The 22,575-nt window shown below is 35.3% G+C and overlaps 1 protein-coding gene across 26 annotated transcripts in view; it reads left to right on the forward strand.

Moving 5' to 3' along the window:
* Cadps2 (calcium dependent secretion activator 2) overlaps positions 1 to 22,575 on the forward strand; it is a 557,170-nt gene that overhangs the window by 216,963 nt on the left and 317,632 nt on the right. For 18 of the 26 annotated variants that reach the window (XR_015448631.1, XR_015448632.1, XR_015448633.1 and 15 more), the window contains 3 exons: positions 6,928 to 7,164; positions 12,683 to 12,804; positions 21,538 to 21,597. Coding sequence is in view for 22 of the 26 variants with exons in the window: in XM_087204426.1 (XP_087060552.1) it covers positions 6,928 to 7,164; positions 12,683 to 12,804; positions 21,538 to 21,597 (419 nt within the window). In the remaining 4 variants the exon portion in view is untranslated. The remainder of the gene's footprint in view (positions 1 to 6,927; positions 7,165 to 12,682; positions 12,805 to 21,537; positions 21,598 to 22,575) is intronic. The other 8 variants (XM_087204429.1, XM_087204444.1, XM_087204446.1 and 5 more) reach the window with 1 other exon arrangement.

A 22,575-nucleotide genomic window follows, 5' to 3' on the forward strand; every position in this document is an offset into this window, starting at 1 on the left:
GGGCTTTTCCACTCCTTGAGGGGATACTTTATACCAGTTTTTACAATTAAATTTTTGTGTTTCTGTAAAGAAAATAGTTATTTATAAATGTATGACATGCTTTATCTAAATTAAGTAAAGTGTTTAAAATAAAAAGTAGTAGAAAAGATAAAGAAATAAAAAGTAATAGAAAAGATAAAGAAATAAAAAGAGTGAAAATTGGAGAGAAATTGAGCAATAAGGATGACACTAGATTCTGAGAAACAAGTCAGGGATAGAGGAGAAGAACATGAAGATAAGATAAGATATAGGAGATGGAATTAGTAGCTAAAGGATTACATTCAAACACAAAAAGCAGGTGGAACTACTTGCCTCATGCCTGTCCTCTGACTATTTAGAGAGGTATTGAATCATTCTAGATCATTCTTATGTGGAATTCATAGGGTAGAAATCAAGTAACTATTAGAAGCTTTAGAGAGAAACTTGCTTTACCTGAAACACTAGCCTGTACTGAACCAGGCTAGAAGAGTGTTTGGTTTTCCTAAAGGCTTGAGACTGAGAGAGAATCCAGAGAGATGTGACAGAAAGCATGGGGAGAGACACTGACCTATGCTCAGGCTTTGTATGTTCCTTCTTTTTATGTAGATTATATCTGAGATTGGTGCATAATTGTAAGTTAAATTTACTCTTCCAAGGGCCTGGCTGAACACGTGATGCTTTAGAAAACAGTTTAAGTAATATTCTGGATGGCTACCAGACCAAAGGGAAAGTGACACACTTAAGGAGGAAAGTGCTGGTTTTCCTAAGACCTGATCTAGATCAGAAGAAAGGATCAGTGATGAACACCTAAAGGTGTCTCTTTGGGGGGCTTCAGTGGTTTCATTGGAGTTGTTGATAAAGTGGGAGAGGTGGGGAGAAAGAAGTGAAGCAGATGTTGTTGGAAGGGGAAAAAATAATTTTAAAAACAAGATGCCTTTCAGTGAAAATATTGACATAGCAGATAGTTTATTTGTTCTTCACTTTAGCTTCACCAAATTGAAGTCATTTTAATAAGATACTTACAAGGCTAAATTACAGTTATTCACCTTATTGTAGTATATTCCTACAGTAATCCTATGAACCCAGAGGGACAGATGATGTTAAGTTTATAGATAAGGAGATTGAGGTTTAGGAAAGATCATGTACTTCATTAAGATTACATGACTATAATCAGTGACCAACATAGGCTTCAAACTCTGGCCCTGACTCCAGAATCTAGGTTCACTCTACCTCCTACTGCCTCTTCAGACTGATAAATCCAGAAGTGTGGTTTATTAATAGTTAACATTTTGATAATCAATAACACACCTTTCCACATATCACAAAAGAACACATTATAAGAACAGTCAAAGCTCAGGCAGAAATCTCTTTCAGGAATAGTGGTGGTGCACACCTGTTATCCCAGCACTCTGAGGGTGAGGCAGGAGGGTTGCATATATGGCAGCCTACCCTGGGCAATTTAGTAACTTAGCTAAACCCTGTCTCAAAATGAAAAGAGTGGGGAGTATAACTCAGTGCAAAGGCCCTGGGTACAGTTACCAGTACTCTGCCCCTCAAAAAAGATAGGGATATTGAATTTAGGATGTTAGCCAAGGGATAATTAGAAAGAAATGGGAAAAACACTAAGAGAGCTGGAAAGACCTATGGCTACAACCATGATTACTACTTCCTGTATATAAAGTAGGCAAGTTATTTAATGTTTTTCAGTCTCATCTTTTTTCTTTTCATAAATTAGTTGAACATTGTTTATTGAGCATCTGCTACTTTAGGCAGGCACTAAGTGTAATTGTATTGGGATAAAACAAGACAAAAATATTCCTGCCATGCTTGCCTAGAATTTACATTTTATTTGCAAGAGCCCCATGATAAGCAATAAACATGTCATCCGTGACATTAAATTATGAAAGGTGATCATTGTTATTCAGAAAATAGATCAGTAGGATCAGGAGTGTAGGAAGAAGAGGATAAGTAATCAGAATTTTTATCCAGAGGAAATAGGGACATCTTTTTCAAATGGATGAGGGAACAAGAGAAGGAAGGATGAAAAAGGAAAGGGGATAAAAAAAGTAATCGAAGGGGAAAAATGATAAAAGTAGAGCTTTTGTAAATGAAAAGGGTTGGGAGGAGCTGGGAGGGGGAAGAGAAAAGGAGGGAGTGAGAAACCAAAAAAAAAAAAAAGGTGTAAAAAGAAAGAATTAAGATGTATTTGTCCATGTACCAACTCTCCACAGTAGTGGTAATCATTATGTGCTGTAAGCATACATTAATAAAAAAAGAAAAGAAAAAACTTTTCTCCAACTGATCAGAGTAGGCCAGTTCTTGGAAACACTATCTTTCTGTTTATGCAAGCCAAAAAAACTTAGCATCATATTTGACTTCTTTCTTTTTCTCATCCTTCATGCGAAACTTATATGGAAATTCTTTTGCATCTATTTTTACATATTTCCAGAATGTGACAACTGTTAGCATCCTTTAGCTTCTACTGTGCTCCATTCAGTCATCATCTCCCACCTGAATCATTGCTCTGTCCTTTTAGCCCAGCTTCCACAGCTGCCCCAGTATCACAGCAGCCAGCGATTTTTGCATAAAACCTTGGGATAGGACTCATGTCACTAAGAGTAAAATTAAGTTTCTACAAAGACTTACAAAGTCCCGTGGGATTGTTTTATTGCCAAAATGACCAAAGTGAGCCCTCCTCCTTGCTCAATCCACTTCAGCTATGGTAGCCTCCTCCCTCAACTCTTCCTACTACCAGGTCTTTGCCCCAAGTATTCCTCCTACTAGCAGCAGTCTTCCACTGATATTGGCATGGCTTGTTCCCCTTATTAGTCAGGTTCTCTAGACAAACAGAACCAATAAGAGATTAGGTAGATGGGCAGACAGAATTTGTAGAAAGTGAGATGTGATAAAATAGATACATGTATGTATATCTTATACACACATATATACATACACATTTAGAAAGATATTTAGATTAAGTGATTTCAAAGAATTGGCTCATGGAGGCTATAGAAACCATCAAATCCAAAATTCATAGAAGAAGCTTGCAGGTTGGAAACTCAGGTAAGAATTGATATTGCCGTTTTCAATTGGAAATCTGCAGGGCAAGCCAGCAGGAGGGAAATGTAGGCAGGGTTTCTATTATTGGAGTCTTGAGACAGAGTCTCTGCTACTTCAGGAAACCTTGGTCTTTGCGTTTAAAGCCATGATCAGCTGATTGAATGAGGCTCACTTACATGTTGGAGTGCAATCTAATTTACCCAGATTTAACTGATCGTAAATATTAGTCACATCAAAAATATCTTAAGAGCAACACTTAAATTGGTGTCTGCCCAGAGAACTAGGCACAGTAGTAGCAAAATTGACATACCAAGTCATACTGCTTCATCTTCTTTTCTGCTCAAAAGTCATGTGTTCATTGAAAACTTCCCTGGCCCTCTATTTTGAATAGCAGTCCCTTGTCACTGTGGCTTTTTCTCCATAGCATTTACCACTTTTTACAACATGAAAGGAATTCTTATTTATTATACCTGTCTTACAGTAAAATGTAGGCTCCGTGACAGCAGATTGTTGTCCATTATGTTCATGGTTACTTTCCAAGGGCCTGGAGCAGAACCCAGAGCAGACACTGGCTATTTTTTGAGTAATTGAATCATTGCCTGTTGATATATTGTCCTTAAACTCAGGGTAAGGCAGAATTTCCTAATTATTTATAGAATTCCCTAATTATTTGTAGAATTCTTGCCCTTTTCTCCCACTTCAGAGCATGTTCAAATTCAAAGGGAGAAAGGATATCAATATAGTAAGAATAACTGTAAATCTTCTCAGATTTCTAACAAAAATGTAAACATTTCTTTATTTCTGTTGTGATTGGGACCAACTCTAAAATCAGTAATTCATTTGATGCCATTACCCTGAGTTTTGAACTTAAAGTCAATATAGATCAAGAGCCCTTACCAAAATGCTTGGAACCAGTTTTTCCAATTTTGTGTTTTTCAGAGTTTAGAATATTTGCATCTGTATAATAATAGTTCATGGGGATGGGACCCAATTGCAACCATCACTCATGTATCCTTCATGTACATTTTAAACATTTAGTCTATAATTTTATCTAGCACTTTAGTACACCTGTGTTTTGAGCATGACTCCTCCCGTGAGACTAGGTGTGAAATTTTCCACCGTGGTATCATGTTGGTACTCAAAAAGTTTGGATTTGTAGCATTTCAGATTTCAAATTAGGGTTGTTCAACCAGTATTGGCACAGAAAACCAAGTAGAGATCCAATTGCAGAAACTGTCCAGTGATCTGAACCTCAGAAATCATCTAATGCAGTGGTGGCAGACTTATATTAAGAGCACTTACAAAAAAGTGACTAAATTAAAATAATGGGTACATTTTTATGAAGGAAATAATGTTTTAATGTATACTATGTTTTAAAGCCATTAGTGTTCTCTGCCATTAGTGGGCAGAGAAGTGAATAAGAATATTGAAACCATGCTTTATGGGAGCAATTCGCAGTTAAATAAACAGAAAGTAAGGCTGTTTGTAATTCCATTCTAATTTAAAAGATCGAATATCATATATATATTGGTCTGATGACAGTTTTGTTGTTTGCATGAAAGATGCAGCATAGCAGGGCTAGGTAAAGGTGATGAATACTACTAATAAACCTTAAGGCTTTTAAAGAGAGTTGTGACAGTTTTTTAGAAGAAAAGGTAAAATTCCAGTAGAATCTATTCCCTGAAAAGCTTGAAAATACGAGTCAAATAATCAGTGTTGGTGATGCTTGCCAGTCACCTCGTTGACAGATGATAGTGAATGAAATATTTTTAGCTAAAGCTAAATACAAATAGATTTCTAAAGCTATACTCCTGCTGTGTTGTCTATAAAATAATACCTTTGAAAAGTTGAAAAAAATTAGTGCTTTCAGAACTTTCAAATATGTGATATGTTTGCTTTTTGATTTATTAAGATATAATTATTAAAAACAAAATTATGATTTTCATACAGATATAAAGTAAACACACAATAAAGATTTTATTCAGTATGTAATTAGTGAACAAACCAGCTAAATGTTAAAACCAATCCAAAGAGCATTTTAAAAAGTAGGTGTTTGGGGGCATTTTTAAGATTTATGGGTTAGACACAAAATTGGTTCATTTCTAAGACAGTTTAAACTGTAACTATCAGGTTATTTTACTCTCCAGACAAACATTATTTGCATTTTTTCCAGACAAAGTCTTACAAGGTAACATGTAGCTCCACTGTTTGGAACTGCTAATCAGTAAGAAGCAGTAAGTTGAACTCAGTGCATTTCCCCTAGTGATCATTGGTCAGCCTTTGCCCCATGTGATATCGAAAGGACAAGCACTCTCATCCTTATTTTTTTCCCAGTTTTGGATGCTTTTCCAGACAGCTTCGGAAGTTGATCCCAAAATATAAAACTATGTTTTTATGGCTTTTTTTCTTCTGTGCATGTATTGAAAAATCATTCCAAAGCAACTTTATTTTTTCAAAGGAAACCAAGATATTCTGTAGATAAATAGCTATGTGTTTTTCTTGAGAATTCAAACTTACTATTTTGTGATGTTGCTTCTAACTATAGAGGAGTATTAAAAGGATACTTAAGAATCTTCTTTAGGAAAGCTCATTATTAATTTATATATTCTTTCCAAAAATATGCAGTTTTAATATTGATTATATGCAGATGGTTTTTAAAAGAAATATGTGAAGGTCATGTTGGGAGTGCGGGAGAAAAACAGGTGGCTTGAGACCCTGGGACTGATTCACAAGGCAGTGCCAGATGCTCCATCCCATCCCAGGCACAGCATTATAGATGTCCCAGTTGTGCCAGGATGTGAATATCTTAGGTTAGGTTTGAATGATGCCAAGGGAAGCAAACTTTAAGTCAGTGATTTTCTGGAGCTTTAGGCCACCACTTGAAAGAAGGCCGTTGTCAGGTCTCATCCCCAGCCAGCTCTGTCCAGAGGGCAGCATGGTATCCTGGGATTGATGTAAAGGTGTCACCTCTGCTTTGAAGAGAGAAGAGCTAAGTAAGTGTCAGGTTGGCAAAGATTAAACTAAGACCAAGAGTCTGAGGGAAAACTGCTCTGATGTTCCATTTAGGGGAATATAAATTGGTATGATTTTCTCTAAGAGTAGTTTGGCAGTATCTAAATACCAATATTTGGAATGTCTTTTTAATTGAGTGAAAGATTCACAAGTCTGATTGCAGAGATAAAAGCATTGAATGGCAATGTTCATGCACTTCAGTAAGGAAATAGAATCTTCCAAATTAGTATTCTTATCTTTTTTACTTGACAGATTTTTATCATAAAATTACCTTTTGCACTAAACTTAAATTTTTATAAACCTTTAGTAAAAATAATTACTGAATTATGACCATAAGGAATCTTGGCACATTTGTGCGATGTGAAAATTAATTCTAGAAATATGTCCATGATATTGTTCAATAATAATGATATTTTTATTGAATGTTTAAGTATAAAATGCCTGTCCTCCCAGTGCACACCTGTGGTAAGAAGTATTGTTAAAATGTTTGTTTTCTAACTAGCATAACTATATAGTCTGAATATTTTCTTATAGACCAGTTACTCCAAGCATTTCAAAGATAATAGTGGTTAATTAAAACAAAAACAGAATATGCCTGTTTGTTATTTTTTTCTTTTTGCAGATCTTATCAAAAACAAAGTTAATGTGAAATATATATATATATTTTTTAAGAAATCAAAATTTCCTAAGCATGAGGTTTTAAAACCTAGAAATGAGAGTAGATAAATTATGAGTGTCATAACTTCTAAGAAAGTGCATTATATCCATCATATTATCTTTGATGATAAAATCGAAATATGGCTTGTTTAACATTGTCATTTTAAATGCTGTTTTTAGGAAAGAAGATTCCCCAAATTTATAGCCAAAGAAATGGAGAATATGTATATCGAAGAGTTGAGGTCTTCTGTGAATTTGCTAATGGCCAATTTGGAAAGTCTTCCAGTTTCAAAAGGTGGTCCAGAATTTAAATTACAAAAATTAAAACGTTCACAGAATTCTGCATTTTTGGACCTAGGAGATGAGAATGAGATTCAGCTATCCAAGTCAGACGTGGTACTGTCATTCACTTTGGAGGTAAGTGGCTTCATCCTGTGCTGGCCTCTGGCAGCAAAAATGAGACTTCACAGTAATTTCTGCTGACCTTTGGGGTAACATGTAGAATTTAAAGCAGGATAATATATTTTGAAGATGTCAAATTATTGTTCATTTGCTAGACAAATGGTTGTGTATACAAATGAATGCAGATTGTCTTTTGAACATAAAAGCAGTTTTAGGATAAAAGAATAAAATAATAAAAAATTTGAAACACATATTTATGCCAGCTAAACTAGGGTAAGTTCATTAATAAAGTAACCATCAAAACATAGTTGGATGGAAATGGAATTTTAAAATATTACTGAGTTTTCTCTAATTTGGGAACTCCTTTCTCGATTTTTTCTTACCTCATTTCTAAATTATTTCAGCTGTGGGGCCATCTTTCTAGAATTAAATCAAGTAAATCTCTGTAATGCACAATGTTAGATATGGTAGATGACAAGAAGTAGAGAATTCTTTCCAGGAGTTCCAGTTTCATGATAGGCATAGTCAATATTACAGAAACCAAGAACAAATGCCATGCACTTAAAATTATCAAATCATCAGTTTCCTCCCTTTTATACAAATGCATGGAAACAAAAGCCACTGATAATTCTCCTTAGTGCAGCTACTTGTTGGATGTGTATCATAATTAGATTTCTCCTTAGTCTATGTGTGGAAGTAATCTAGGTACATATCCACAGGTTTACACATCCCCAAGACACACACATGCAGAGAAGCATCTTTAATATCTAGGAGAAAGAATTTATATGAAGTATAAGATATGTAAAAGATTATGTCAAAGTAAACAGAAATATCCGGTCTCACTCAACTTAAACATCAACATTTTTCTTTCCACAATTTCTGTTCTGTAAATAAATACTAGCAATGTCAAGCTTAAATTTATAGCTCTCTCTCATCTTTTTCTGCTTGTGGCTCCTTCCTCATATTGTTATACTTTCTGTCTTCCTCTCTCTTCCCCTCTCTTCCTCTCCCCCACCCCTTGTTGATTCTATTTTAGGATTAAAAGTTATTACTGAGTTGCTTAGTTGTTGGTAGATAAAGCAGATGTCTGCTTTTGTTCTCTTGACTCCATTCAACTTCAAGCCTGAGGATATGAGCGCCGCCTTTCATTTTCTTAACTTCCAGCCTAATGATCTTTTAGTAGATTAATAGATTAAAATTAGTGTCAGAGTAGAACTACGTGGCTTTAACTCAAGACTTTCATTCTGGATTTACCTAATGGCTTTGCCAAATTGTGTTGCTACTGGGTTTCTTAGTCTCAGCGTCATCACATAAAGGTTTTTAATTTTTTACATGTGGAATTTCCTAGTTATTACCTGCTGCTTCTCTTTTGTGACTGATATAAAAGATGCTAACACTTTTGAAATATTTTGTACCAAAAAAATCAATCATTCACTTACACTGTGAATTATTCTAACAAGAATTTAGCATTTAAATTGATGAAAAAATATAATAAATTATAGAGCATATAATTTTTACTATGCATAAACCTTCCATTATATATGTAAAGATTTGGAAAACATTTTCTCTTTTTTATTATTCAAAAGTCTTCATCAATTATAACTTCCAGGAAATTGTTTTCTCTTATAAAAATGAAACTAGGCCAATAAGTTAATGTTTAAGTGAATCTGTGACTTGTTATTTTGTGTTTTATTCCTGAATGTTAAGGAGGACTGCTCAGTTAACAGTGTAATGGTGTTAGAAAAATATAAGCTAGAACTTACTTTTGCCTGGTCTGACAAACTTGCATATTTATAAAGCTGTCTGTACAGCCCCCTATTGCTGTGTTTAAGGAAGGTATTTTGCTTATTATGAGCTTCATATGAATCTGTTGTTCTTGGACGCTCATGGTATTTTATGTAGAAGTTATGTGTACAGCCACAGAGTGAAATCATATTCAGTGATGACTATCTAGCGTGTAGCTGCAGGACTCCTGAGAGAGAAAACTGCTACTCTTGGAGCCACTGGGCCTGTGACATCAGCCAAGCCTTCCTTTTAGAACCAGGATTTCAGCTAAGAAAGCTGAACAATGAGCAGTTAATCCAGTATAAAGCTCTAACCTTTCATTAGTTAGACTTAAAACTGGTCAAGTAGATGATGTGTTCACTAAGAACTGAATCCTAAGTCTAAGGAATAAAAGTGCAGATTTGAAAAACATTGTGCAAACGTCACCTTCTTTTAAACTGCTGCCAAACCCCTTCTCGCACCACACCTTGTTCACTTACTGAGCTCAATCTTTGGTACAGCACTTACTGTCTAACCCAGAGTTCAGTTATTTATTATGTTTGTTGTTATCTGGCTTTCTCTACTAGAATGTAAGCTGCAGAAAAGTAAATTTTCCCTCTTTTTTTTTTTTTTGATTAACTGAGGTATGGAAAGCACCTAACTGAGGCTTGGCACATAGTTCCCTCAACAAATATTTATTAAAGACTCTGATGATATCAAAAAGCAGTTAGGGCCGGGGATTTAGCTCAGTGGTTCTGGCGCCTGCCTCGCAAGCACAAGGTCCCGAGTTCGATCCCTGGTACCAAAAAAAAAAAAACAACAAAAAAACCCCAAAAAAACCAGTTAGACATACAGGATTATATTTAAGCCTTCCCATTCATGAAATGTTTAGGAGAAATCATGAAGCAAAACATAAACGACTTTCAAAACTCTAAGTCATACAATGATATGTTAAAGATAATATTCAATTAAAACGAGAAGAGCCGGGGATTTAGCTCAGTGGTTTCGCCACCTGCTGCGCCCGAGTTCAATCCCCAGTACCAAAAAAAAAAAAAAACCCGAGAAGAAACATGTATTTACCTAGAAAGTTATGAGTCTGTATGCTGTATGGAGTGTATGTGGCATGAATATAGTTGGATTGTCACATTGAGTTTTTTTTATTAACAGTAGACTACCAGGTCCTTTGACTTCTGTATCTATTTCCAAGTCTATATTCTGTTTCCAATTTCATTGCACTACCCAGAAGCATTTTCTCCGAAACCCCACGTTTGTTTCGTGTAACTGTGGGGTCCGTGTATTTCTCAGAGTGGGTTATCTAATGCGTAGATAACCTCCCTCCTTCTTTTTGGTACCAGGGACCAAACTCGGGACCTTGTGCAGCCTCCCTTCTTTTTGATTCTAAGACATCTCTGCCTGTATTGTCTCTATTACATCAGCCACAGACATTGAGAAGATGTATCTATCATAGATTCATTTTATTTTATGTGATTCAGTTTTCAAGTTTTGCTGTGAATTAGTTGAAGCAATTTCTTAAAATTAGGTCAGCTGATGGTCTGTGGAATTCTTTGATGTCTTTTCACTAATGATTGAAACTAGCTATGCTTATTTTTGCCCCTCTTGGGAATCAGATCTGTAAATTTGTGTTATTTATATGTTTCGAGTCATCGCAGAAGTTACATTTTTTTGAAAATGGCAGTTCTGCAGGATAAAACCTTCCTCGTACAGATGGGAGTATTGTTTTGAGGAGCAGAATGCTGTTTGTTGTATGTTTTAAGAGGTTCTGTTTACAGTAGCTTCTGGTAGAAGTGACAGAAATAATGTCAAACAGATGTTTCCTTTCTTCTCTTCTGCTCTTTGGCTATTAAATATGCTGCAGAAGAAGAAGCACTGTGTTAGCAGTTATCTGAAACATGAACCAATGCTTTTAAGATTTGTAGACCTACCTTATGGTACACAATTCTGTTGTTTTACATGTATTAAGTGATGATCAAAAACTTTTATTATTGGTTGAAAAAATTATTAGAGTCAGATGATAAGTCCAAATGAAGCTGGCTTTCAATTGGTACTATTTTTTACTTGTTTCTGGTTTTACTAAAAGTAACCAATTTCAATATTACTGAAAAGAAACTGTAGTCATTAAAATTACCTAACAAATTTTATTTTCCTTCCTTAATTAAGCAGTAGTGCTTCATTCCAATTTCCCTAGCCCTAGAGCAGCTTCTCTTAGTCTATTTTGACTCAAGGTTTGTATGTGTGTGTGCAGGGTGGGTGTCATTTAATAGAACTGAGTCCAGGGCCTTCCATCAGAGCTATGGGCTACATCTTGGCTCCTCCCACCCCGAGTTTTTTTTCTTTTTTTTATTCTAAGACTAGGTCCCACTGAGTTAGCCAGGGTTGGATCAAACCTGTGACTTCGCTACCTCAGCTTCCCAGGGTATGGGAATTACAAGCATGCACCATGATGCTGACTCAAGTCCCTGAGTGTGTCAGTATGAGTTTCACTGTGACTAAACAACAGCCCAGTTGAGGAAGGAGACATGTTCTGAGTTTGAGTTTTTGCATATTAGCGATCGGCTTCCATAGATTTGTTAAAAACAAATCTTTGGGTTTACAGACATACTTCTCTTTGTACTAGAGTTGAAATGGAAGCAGTTTAAGGGGATTTGTTCCTTTCAGACCTTTTGGATCAAGAGTCCTATCACAATTCCATGTAAAATCTGACTCTAATATGGTAGATTTGCCTACTCTGAATATTTCACATAAATAGAATCATAAGGTCTTATGACTGGCTTCTTTCGTTTAGCATGTTTACATCTTGTAGCAGATATCAAGATTTCATTTTTATAACTGGATGACATTCATATATATATTCCACACACCAGGCAATCAATAATGAAGCTAATTTACATATTAAAGTGCCTTCAAATGTATAAGATTTAGAAAATTTCATAAGGCAAATTCTTATATAAAATTACAGAAAACATATATTATGTATAAATTCAGTGAGACTATTGTTATAGTATTTTAGGATTGATAGCCTTTTAAACAAATATGGAAAACATGCTTGAAAAAATACGTATTCCTTCTTTCCTCCAGGAGTTATAGATAAGGCACTATAAATTTTTCTGCCCTTTTTCAGTGTCTAGTATTAAATTAGCACATGCATTTAATGGATCAAAACATTATTTTTTCCTTAGCAAATTAGTATTAAAAATATTCAGTGGCGAATTACAGTTTTCATTATATTTTTATATTAAGGTATATAGTGGCTGTAGAGAAAATTCTTTTATAAATAGTAACAGTCATAAAATCAGTGAATATAGAAAATATCTGATATCACATTTTGGTATCAGTGCACTGGTATGATAGTGACCATGCCTATGATAGTAAATACTATCATCTCTCCATAGAACTCACTGTGTGCTTGCATTGTATGAATTTTTATCTGTGATTCTGCTTTATTTCATGTAGACTTGCTTTAATTTTTAAGATCTGAGGTTCACTTAATTTCACAACTTATATTCAGAGACTTTAACCTTCCTTTCATTGAGTCGCTATCAGAAAATATGTCTTCAGAGCCCAGACTTCCCCAAAGAAGTTCTTTACTGTAGCTTCTATAAATAGAGATAGATTATAAAAACATAAAATGCTAGTGATGTTACCATATAAATGTATCAATGAGTCTTCCTCATTAAATTCGTGCTGATATTTCTCTGTATGCTAAATGCTATCTACTTGATGTATTATTTTAAAATCATTTTATCTGCAGATTGTCATAATGGAAGTGCAAGGTTTGAAGTCAGTCGCTCCCAATCGAATTGTTTACTGCACAATGGAAGTGGAAGGCGGAGAGAAACTGCAGACTGACCAAGCTGAAGCCTCAAGGCCACAGTAAGCTACTTGAAATAATACTTGACTTTTTTAAAAAGGAATATGCTTCATTTACTTGCAGGATTTCATGGTATTACATTCTGAAACTCTTATTTGGCCAGCTTTATCTAAACTATGTTTAGAATCACTATGCTCTCTTCTGAATAATGAGTTAGAATTAGAACTATGACAGAATCCTTGTATAGTACCAACAGAAAAGCCAGCACCCAGTTATGAAGCTGTTAGTAAAATGTTTGTGAGTCATTTATAATGAACACATGTGTTAACATGTGTTATTTAAAAGGTAACGTGAGATCCTGTTTCAGTGACTGGAGTTGTACTCTAGTAGCTTTCCCATTTCTATGCCACAGTTTTGTAGTGATGGACCGGTGGGTCCCTCAGTTCTGCACAATAATAGTTCAGTGCATAGATTAAGTCAGAGAACCAATTAATAACTGCCATCCAGTAATCGGAGATGATCAAGTTGTTCGTTGCTGACAGCTTATTATTTCAAATCCTGGGAATGAGTTTAATTAAATTTGAAAGATGTTCTTTTTAACTGATTTGAATGTGGTAAATGTCACAACCTCTGATAGAAATAATCTGTCTGGCCTAAGGATTTTAAATGCAAATTGTCTGCCCCTCATGTGTACCCTGCTCCTAGAAAACTGTTTTTTCCTTCTATTTTATCTTTATTTAAAATGTCTTACATTTTCAGATTTATGATTTTGCCCTCTCAGGGCATCATACATAGCCTGTGCTTCAGGAAACCTCTGTTGACATCTGGCTAGCACTGGTTAGACACTGAAGATAAACAATGAACAAGAAACTTGCATTTTTTTAGAGCAGACACTGTAACAGGATACAGAGGCTTGTGTGTAACAGGAGAGATGTCCACAGGATATTGTGATGTTGAGAAGAACCAAGTTAAAACTTCTTAACCCTGCCTCACAAACTCCTTCAGGTCTGACCCTCACAGGTCTGTCTTGCTTTTCCCTCTGCCTGCATTCTCCTTCCTTTTTTCTTTGAGTTGTTGGAGGCTTGCCTTTGAGAATCACAAACACCACTTCCTCAGAACAAACCTTTCATTTATCCCTAATTTGCTTGCTGTCCATGTAGATTTGCCTACTCGGGATATTTCACGTAAATAGAATCATAAGGTCTTATGACTGGCTTCTTTCATTTAGCACATTTACATCTCGTAGCAGGTATCAAGACTTCATTTTTATAACTGGATAACACTAAATATGTTCTTTGCACACTATTTGAAAACCAGATGGGCATTGGTACATGAATTATCTATTTCAATTTTATTTTATTGACTTACATATCTATCCTCCTGCTAATATCACACTGTCTTCTTTACTATTAATTTTTAGTACGTTTTAAAGTCCAGAGTACAAACCCTGCAATTAAGTCCTCTTCACAGATAGTTTTGGGTCTTCTGAATTTCTGTGTAAATTTTAGGATCAGCTTATCAGTCTTTTGATCAGTGGATGTGGGTGTCTGTCCATGTATTGAGATCTTTAATTTTGTTCAACACTCTTTTATAGTTTTCAAAGTATGAATTTTGTACTTCTTTTATTACATGCGTTCCTACTATATTTTTTTCCTTTTTGGTGCTAGAGTAATTGAAGCTATTTTCTTAATTTGGTTTTTGGATCATTCATTCCAAGTATATAGAAATACAGTTGATTTTTGTGCAGTGATCTTGCATAATGCAGCCTTGGTGAACTTTTTTATTCTAAGGTTTTAGTGGATTTCTCAGGCTTTTCCTGTATATAAGAGAATATCATTCAAATGTAGAAGTAGTTTTATTTCTTCCTGGCCAAGCTGGATGCTTATTTTGTTTTCTTGCCTAACTGACCTCTAATGTGATATTGAATAGAAATTGTAAGAAATGACATCATTGTGGTGTTCCTGATCATAGGAAACAAATGTATAGTCTTTTCAAAATTAATTAGGATGCTAGCTGAGGGCTTATCATAAAAGCCCTTATCAGGCTTACAAGCTTATTAAATGCTTATTGTAGGCTTACAGGGTTATTAAATGCTTTTAATCTACTGATAGATTTTTGTCAAATGTTTTTTCTGCATCTATTAAAATGATCATAATTTTTTTTTATTCTATCCATATGGCCTATAATGTGATCTTTTCAGGTTTTAAGCCAACCTTATATCCCTCATGCAATTCCTACTTGGTCATAAAATGTCATTATTTCTAGTTGTTACTAAATTTGATTTTCTATTATTTGTTGAAGATTTTTGCCTCTGTATTCATAGGAGATATTATTCTTTGATATCGTTTTATGATATCGCTATCTTATATTTTGTATCAGGATATAGTGGCCTTGTAGAATGAGTTTGGATATGGTCTCTCCCCTTCTGTTCTTTGGAAGAATATGGAGAACTTTTAGTAGTTTTACTTTCAGTCATGGAGTTCATTAGTCAATCTGTGTGCTTGAATTCTTTTGTAATTTTCTGATTTCTGATTGGATTGCACTCCTTGTTACACATTGTCCTTATTGTCTTTCTTCTTCAATCTATTGCAGTATTTTATGACTTTTAGGAACTTAATTCTTATAGCTTGTCTAATTTATTGTCATAGAATTTTATACTATTTATTTATAATTTTATTACTGTATGGTTGGTAGTAATGGTAATGTCCTCACTTTCATTTTTAATTCTAGTTTGAATTTTTCTTTTTTTTTTTTTTTTGCGGAACCAGGCATTGAACTCAGGACCTTGTGCTTGGCAGGTAGGCGCGGCGGCACCACTGAGCTATATCTCTGACCAGGATTGCTTTTTTTCTTTTTTTGGTACCGGGGATTGAACTCGGGTCCTTGCGCTTGCGCAGCAGGCGGCGAAACCACTGAGCTAAATCCTCGGCCCTACTTTTTTTTTTTTTTTTAATAAAATACATTAGGGATTTTATTGAAACCAAAACATTTACAAAGCCATTCATATGCCAGTGCACCCAACCTCAGTGAACTCTCTTCTGACAGCCACAGCCAGTCTCCATGAGCCTTCCATGCTCATTGCTAGCTTGCTGGGATCTGTTGCCAGGGTGTGCATAGTTGGTAATATATTACAGCTCTGTTCTCCTATGCCAGCCTATGCCCCAGCCTTTAAAATCATCTTTAGCTAATTTTACAAGCTGGAAAATAGCTTGATAGGTTACTAGTTTAGGACTGCAAGCTGGAAGCTTTATTTAATAGTCACTTACAAAACCATTTAGGCAGACATTGGATATTAAGTCTTCAGTGTGATGAGGCACACAGAGCCACTTGATCAAGGCTGCTTCGTAAAATTCAGGAGAATTGGAGTTCACAATATTTGGGCTGAAGGGGTTTCATCAGTTACACACAAGACAGGATCCAAACTGCTGTGGGATGGTTGGGAGTCCAGTGTGTTTTCTTTGGCAAGAAAGGGATTGCTCATTTTTAATTGACCTTTTAAAAAATTGATTTCATTGACTAGTTTTTTCTATTTCCTTTTTATTAATTTTCACTTCATATTATTTACTTCCTTCTATACCTTTAGGTTTAGTTTGCTTTATTTATGCATTTTATTGGTGTCTCTGGTGGAAAGTTTGACTTCTAATTGGCATTCCTCTTTCTTAATATATGCAATTATAGCTATAAATTGACCTCAATGTACTGCTTTAGATGCATCAATATATATTGCTGTAGTTTACTTTCATTTTCGTTAAGGTGTCTTTAATTACTAAAGTATATTATTTGCATAGTAAATAATTCAATGGAAAAAAGCATTTTAGCTGCAGAAAATACAAGCCCCAGGTCCCACTGTGCCATCCTCACAGTGAGGGAATTGAGTTTTTCTCCTCCATGATGCACTGAAAACACACCAGTGTACCTCCACATACTGGTAGGGAAGCTCCTTTACGACACTTAATTAGTTTCTTTAGTCTACTCTATTAATCTATGAGATTTTGATAAATTACAACTGCCCTAAAAACCTCAATGCATGTTTCATTCTACAGAATCTTTTTAACCTATTTTAGTTAAATATGATATATATGTATATATATGTATGTGTATGTATGATATATAAACCATAAAATTCACCCTTTATGAGTTAAATGTTGCAAAAAATTTTTCACTCATGCAGCTGTCTTCACAATTCAGTTTGAAAATGTATTTTGAAAAAATTTGTCGTACCCATTTGCATTCTATTCCTGCTCCCACTCAAGTTCCAGGAAAGCACTCACGCTCTGAGCAGTATAATTTTGCTTTTACTAGATCTTTCATAAAAATGGAATCTTGCAATATTTACTCTTTGTTTCTGACTTTTTTATTGTTGTTTAGTATAATTTCTGCAAACTCTTACATTTAATTGATACTTCAGTATTTGGTCAATGGAATGAATTGGCTTTTATCTTCCTAGTGATTTTTTTAACACTAACTTTTTTCACAAACACAACTGATAAAAATTTTTATAGAGTGTTGCTTATCACATTTCTAAAACACAATGTACTCATAAAATCTGATAATAGGGAACGTGTAAGCAAACAATTAAAAGGATTTAAACTACTTGAATATCAGAAAATATACAGGAACTACTATTTTTGGTTATTCTTTTCACAGAGAAATTTGAATAAAATAGCTCAGTATTTTTCCGTGAACACTGAATTAACTTTTAAAGTGAATTAAAATATTTGTATTGATGATTATTTCTGAGGAGCAGATTATTTTAAAAATGTATCTCCTTACTGCTGATCAACAGCAGCTTTTCTGTAGTGCAGCTACTTTCATCCCTAACTCATCTGGCACAACAGGAAAGAGATTCTTGTTCTCCATCATCATTGTGAATTATGGCTCAGACACGTTTTCTCAATTTTATTGCTTCAACAGTTTGTGCTTTGTTGGAGAGCAATTCATCCTTCTGTCTGATGCTAATTAAAGTGCCATATTTAGTCAGTATTTCCAATAAACTTAATCACAATTTCTAGCCTTTGCCTATTTCATTCCTGTAGTTTGGATTTCCTGCCAGCAATTAGGTCGGAACAGCATGGGCGGTTGATGAATAACTTAGAATATAGGACTTGGGGTCCAATAAACTGGTGTTGATAGACAAGTTTGATTTGTGAGGAGTGGTGGTGAGACAGTTTAATTTGGGAAAGTTTTGTTTTAATTTTATTTTTTAATATAGTGAAAGGAATGTGGAAAAATTATATTTTCCACATACAAAATAAACTCTGCTATTGATGAGTCTTTAAGTCATTGTTTTATAGTCTGTCCAACCAAAGAAAGTTTTATTTTCTATGAATGAAATATAGAATTGCTGCTATGCTTTTATAGCATTTTAACATTTCCAGCAATTTCATTCATTTTGGACTTAGTGATACCACCTGAAAGGAAATGGAAAGATAGTAAAAATGCAAGCCAGGTGTAGGAGTTATTTGTAGTAGTCACAAATTCCTTGATATGTACTGATTTTTAAGGCCCATTGCCTCAAGAGGTGAGCATCCTTTGAGTGCCTAAAAGTGCAGAGGAGTTAATACAATTCCTGTTGGAGATTCTAGATGGATCTTGGTGCCAGAGAAACAAAAGCAAGAAAATTGATTACTAAAAGCAAAGAGAGAAGAACATATAGATGAGATCTGAGTTGTTAAAAATTTAATCATACAGAACAATACTACAATAACAAAAATGCAGTCATAAAACAGTGAATTAAATATTAGTTTCATTAAAGAACAATCACCAATAAGCAACACTACACTTAAGCCACACCTTCTGTCTCTTCTTTGTCCCATAGAGCTGTTTTAGTAGCTTTATAGGGTCTCTGTTCCCTACCTACCTAAAAATTAATAAGACAAATAGGCAAGAAAGAATAAAATCAGAAGAGTTGCATCATTACAGAAATATGTTTATGGACAGAATATTCTTCTGCCTCATGAAAGTGATGGGAAACATATTCTGCAATTCTCATTTCTGGAAACTTTAAATCTTTCATCAGAATTGTAATAATCTGTTAAACTATTGAAAAAATACTGCAGCTACAAATGGAAAATTGTCAGAATGACAAAGTATTCGGACAAGCATTGGAGAGAGATTAAATATAAACCACATATAAGCCAAAAGAAGCTAACTCTTTTTCTTAAAAGGATTCTAGCTTTCATTTTAATTTATTAATATCAGAATTATTTTCAGGTATAATTCATTATTCAGCTGTTTTATAGACAGTAGATTAAGCATGCTAACTTTTTATATGATACATTAAAAAGTGTGCCTATTTGTAATCACCCAAAAAGAAATCACTCAAACTACATGCATATTTTTCTCTTCTTGTTTTCATTTTTAAAATCACGCAGATCATTTTTTGTTACTAAATTCGCTAGAAATAACAATTCTCTAAGATTAATACTTATGGTTCAGAACAAAAGGAAGCCTGAAGAGACAAACATTGGCCAAATACAGACGTAAAATTCATTGAGAATTTATAAATAAAGGAAGCTAATCTGGGAGTCCTTGCAATTTAAGACATCTAAAGTGATTAGGAAAAACAAGATGGATTAAGATTCCAGATGCTAGCTAAAGAGCACTCCTGAGCTCCAGTGAGAAAGAGAAATGAGAAATTTTTGAAGAAAATATGATTATTGACATTTTGTGATGGATTTACTGCTTGCAAATAACTTTCCATTACAGTTTGTGACTTTGTTTTTAGAGCAACCTCTTGTAGTTATTGTTGCCTTGTTTGATATTTGTGACCAATTACTGAATGAATTATTAATTTATCAGGGCATAAATAAACTCAATTTTTTTTCTTGTACTATAAACTCTAGGGTTTCCCTTCTGTAATCTTTAAACTCTACTTTTTGGTATTAAAAATATTTTTAAACTTCAGACCAGTTTACATAAAAACTGACACATTTTCAAAAATTTCTCTTTCCTTCCAACCCATCCAAAAGCCTGTAGTGGGGAAAGAGTGCTATAGTGTGTTCTTTTCACTCTTCTTGTTTTGTCTGCTCATCTCCTGCTACAACTTTTTATTAGGGTTGCAGTTGGGAAGAGAAGAAGAGGGAAAATGTCTTTGTATGTTGTTGTGGTTTAAATCTAGATGCTGCCCCTGTAGCCTTATGTGCTCATAGGTGTGGCTTTGAGGAGGTGATCGTGGAGGGATTATTCTACTGATGAGCTTATAGCTGAGTGTGATGCTGGGAGGTAATGCCTGGTGGGAAGAGGTAAATCACTGTGGACGTGGCCTGGAAGAGTATATATAGCCCTCCTGCTCCCTTGATCCTTCTCTGCTTCCTGCCTGCCATGCCATGAACTGTTTCTCTTCTGGCATGTCCCTCTGTCATGTAGCCTTGCCTTGGAAGCAGCCAGCTATGGACAGAAACCTCCACAAACTGTGAAACAAAGTAAACCTTTCCTCCTTTACATTGTGGGTATCAGGTTTTTTCTTCCAGCAACAAGGAAGTAACTTAGGCATGTATAAATGCTCATTGCATTTTCCTCTGGTTAGCAAATGCCCTCTATCTTGGCAAATGTCTACATATAATTTTTCTCTGGTGGAGATCTTAAGAGAAGCGCCACACACACTATGAAGGACTTCTGACATTATAGCATCCCTCACAGGATGAAGCATCCTATGGATGCCTTCTTTTGTAAACTGCTAGTTTAATAATATAACATATGTATCATTTTCCTACTTGAATTTCATTTCCTTAGCATATGACCCCTATAAGTTGGAAATTCCCTGAAGATAAGGTCTTCAGGATATTGGGTAGAAGTCTTCAGGAGGACAAGATATTATATATACTGTATTTTGATTCCCCCTATCACTCTCTACACTAATAGGGCTCAGTAGCTGCTCACTAATCAAATTAAAGTGCTTTTTCTATTATTTAGGGTATAAAAATAGCCTCTGACTTCTTTTTTCCACCCCATAGTGCCTGTTTTTCTAGAAATCCCATGGGAAACACATGAGATGTGAAACCACCTTGATAAACAGCACTTTTTGAGAAATGCATAGACACAAGGATAGTTTCAATACATTGACATGTGACTCCTCTGGTTCTGTAATTACTCCTTCTTAAAGCTCTTCTGTCTAGGAAAGAGCCTGCTATAAGCAAGTTCTCCTTCTCAGCTTCCCTTTCACAGTTGCCCTTCTCCCTCTTTATGAAAGAAAGGTGCACCTCTCACCAGACATACTCTTACTGTGGTGTTTCTTGTCCCAGAATGGAAATACCTTGAGAATATGATGCAAAAAGAAAATATCATTGTAAATTTTGAGACAGTAATTGATTGATGGTGAAATAAATCCTTTTGTGTGTTAGATGGTTTCTGCTTTGCTTTGAGCAAAGCTTATGAAGGGTTTATTCAAGTCTTCTAAATGACTGAAAAACAGTTTATATTTTTGAAAAATTTTGTATTAGTACTTACATGTGGTATACAGACCTTTTTTATATTATGAGCAGAGAAATAACAATTTTCATAAACATATATATTTGATATAGATTATTACAGTGTAATCAGTAAACCATGACCATTCATTAAAATATATTATGACAGAAGGTCGCAAGTTGTGCGGAACACGCCGAATCAGCCCGCTGCAGACAGGCAGGTCTGCAGATGCCGTACCAAGGTCACGAGTAGTGCGGAACACACCAAATCAGCCTGCTGCAGATAGGCAGGTCTGCGGACATCTTACCAAGGTTGCGAGTGGCCCTGGCAGCAATCCACTGGACACCCTCCCCACAACCTGCTCCTCTGGCCTCTTCTCTGTACAGCCACCTGGTTCCACACTACAAAGACGCAGAGGACACCGGACCACCAGATCTCTGTACTGGGTAAGTTGGAGTCATCTTCACCTCCCATCAGGACTGGGACTACCTTCAGGGGAAGGGCAGCTGGAACCTGCCATACAACTCTGCAGAGTTCAATCCTACAGGAGGACAGGGAGCTCAACTTGGGACTTGCAGCCAGAAATCTGCCTGAATCTCATGGGTCTGTGACTAGCTTGCTGAGACTCATTGACATATCTGCACACTGCTACCCACGTTGTCTATTGTGACAGCAGAGACATACCCTGAAAGAGGCCCTTCATCTTCATTGTTATTTTTTATTCCCAAAATAAGTATTATTCATTTGTTTTTTTTCTCTTTTCTTTTGCTCCTCTTATCTGTAATTTATTTTCCTAGTCTTTGCAAATATTTGTTTTTCTCTCCTTTTTTTTTCTTCCCGTTTCTTCTTTCTTTTCTCTTTCCTTTCTTTCTCTCTTACACTCACTTTCTTGCTCTCCCACATTGTTCGTCTTCCCTTTTAGTCCCTGTTTTGGTCCTCATTTGGAGTTCTTCTGTATTTTCCTATCATTCTCTTTTTCCTTCTCACTGTGTCCTCTGGCCACACTGCTAACCTTCTCCTACCCTTCCTCCCATCTGTCTGTCCCTCCCCAACCCCTTCTAACTCCTCATCCCAAAGGGTAAAGTTGTTATATTGAAGAGTTTATTCACTATATGTTGGGTTGTTTGTCGATCTTGATTTAATTTACACAGCTAAAGGTGATAGATTAATAACTACCACAAAATGTCATTTTTGAAGATGTACTTGATGCAGTGGTGTTGCTGATTGTATCACTTGGGCTAAGGTGTTGTTATTGATCTAGTCAATGAACCTTCCTAGTATAAGGAAAATGAGATAGCCTTAGAGTCATTAGAGACTCAAATCTTAAAGACCAGCTATATCTGGAAGACACCTCTGAGAAGCAATCATTCCATAAGGGTTCTAATTACAAGCAACAAAGAAACCTACAATAAGCAATTTCAAAC

This window comes from Heterocephalus glaber, unplaced genomic scaffold (genome assembly GCF_053883595.1).
Source record: "Heterocephalus glaber isolate CG9 unplaced genomic scaffold, H.glaber_assembly_v1.0 deba00000546, whole genome shotgun sequence".
NCBI classification, from domain to species: Eukaryota; Metazoa; Chordata; class Mammalia; order Rodentia; family Bathyergidae; genus Heterocephalus; species Heterocephalus glaber.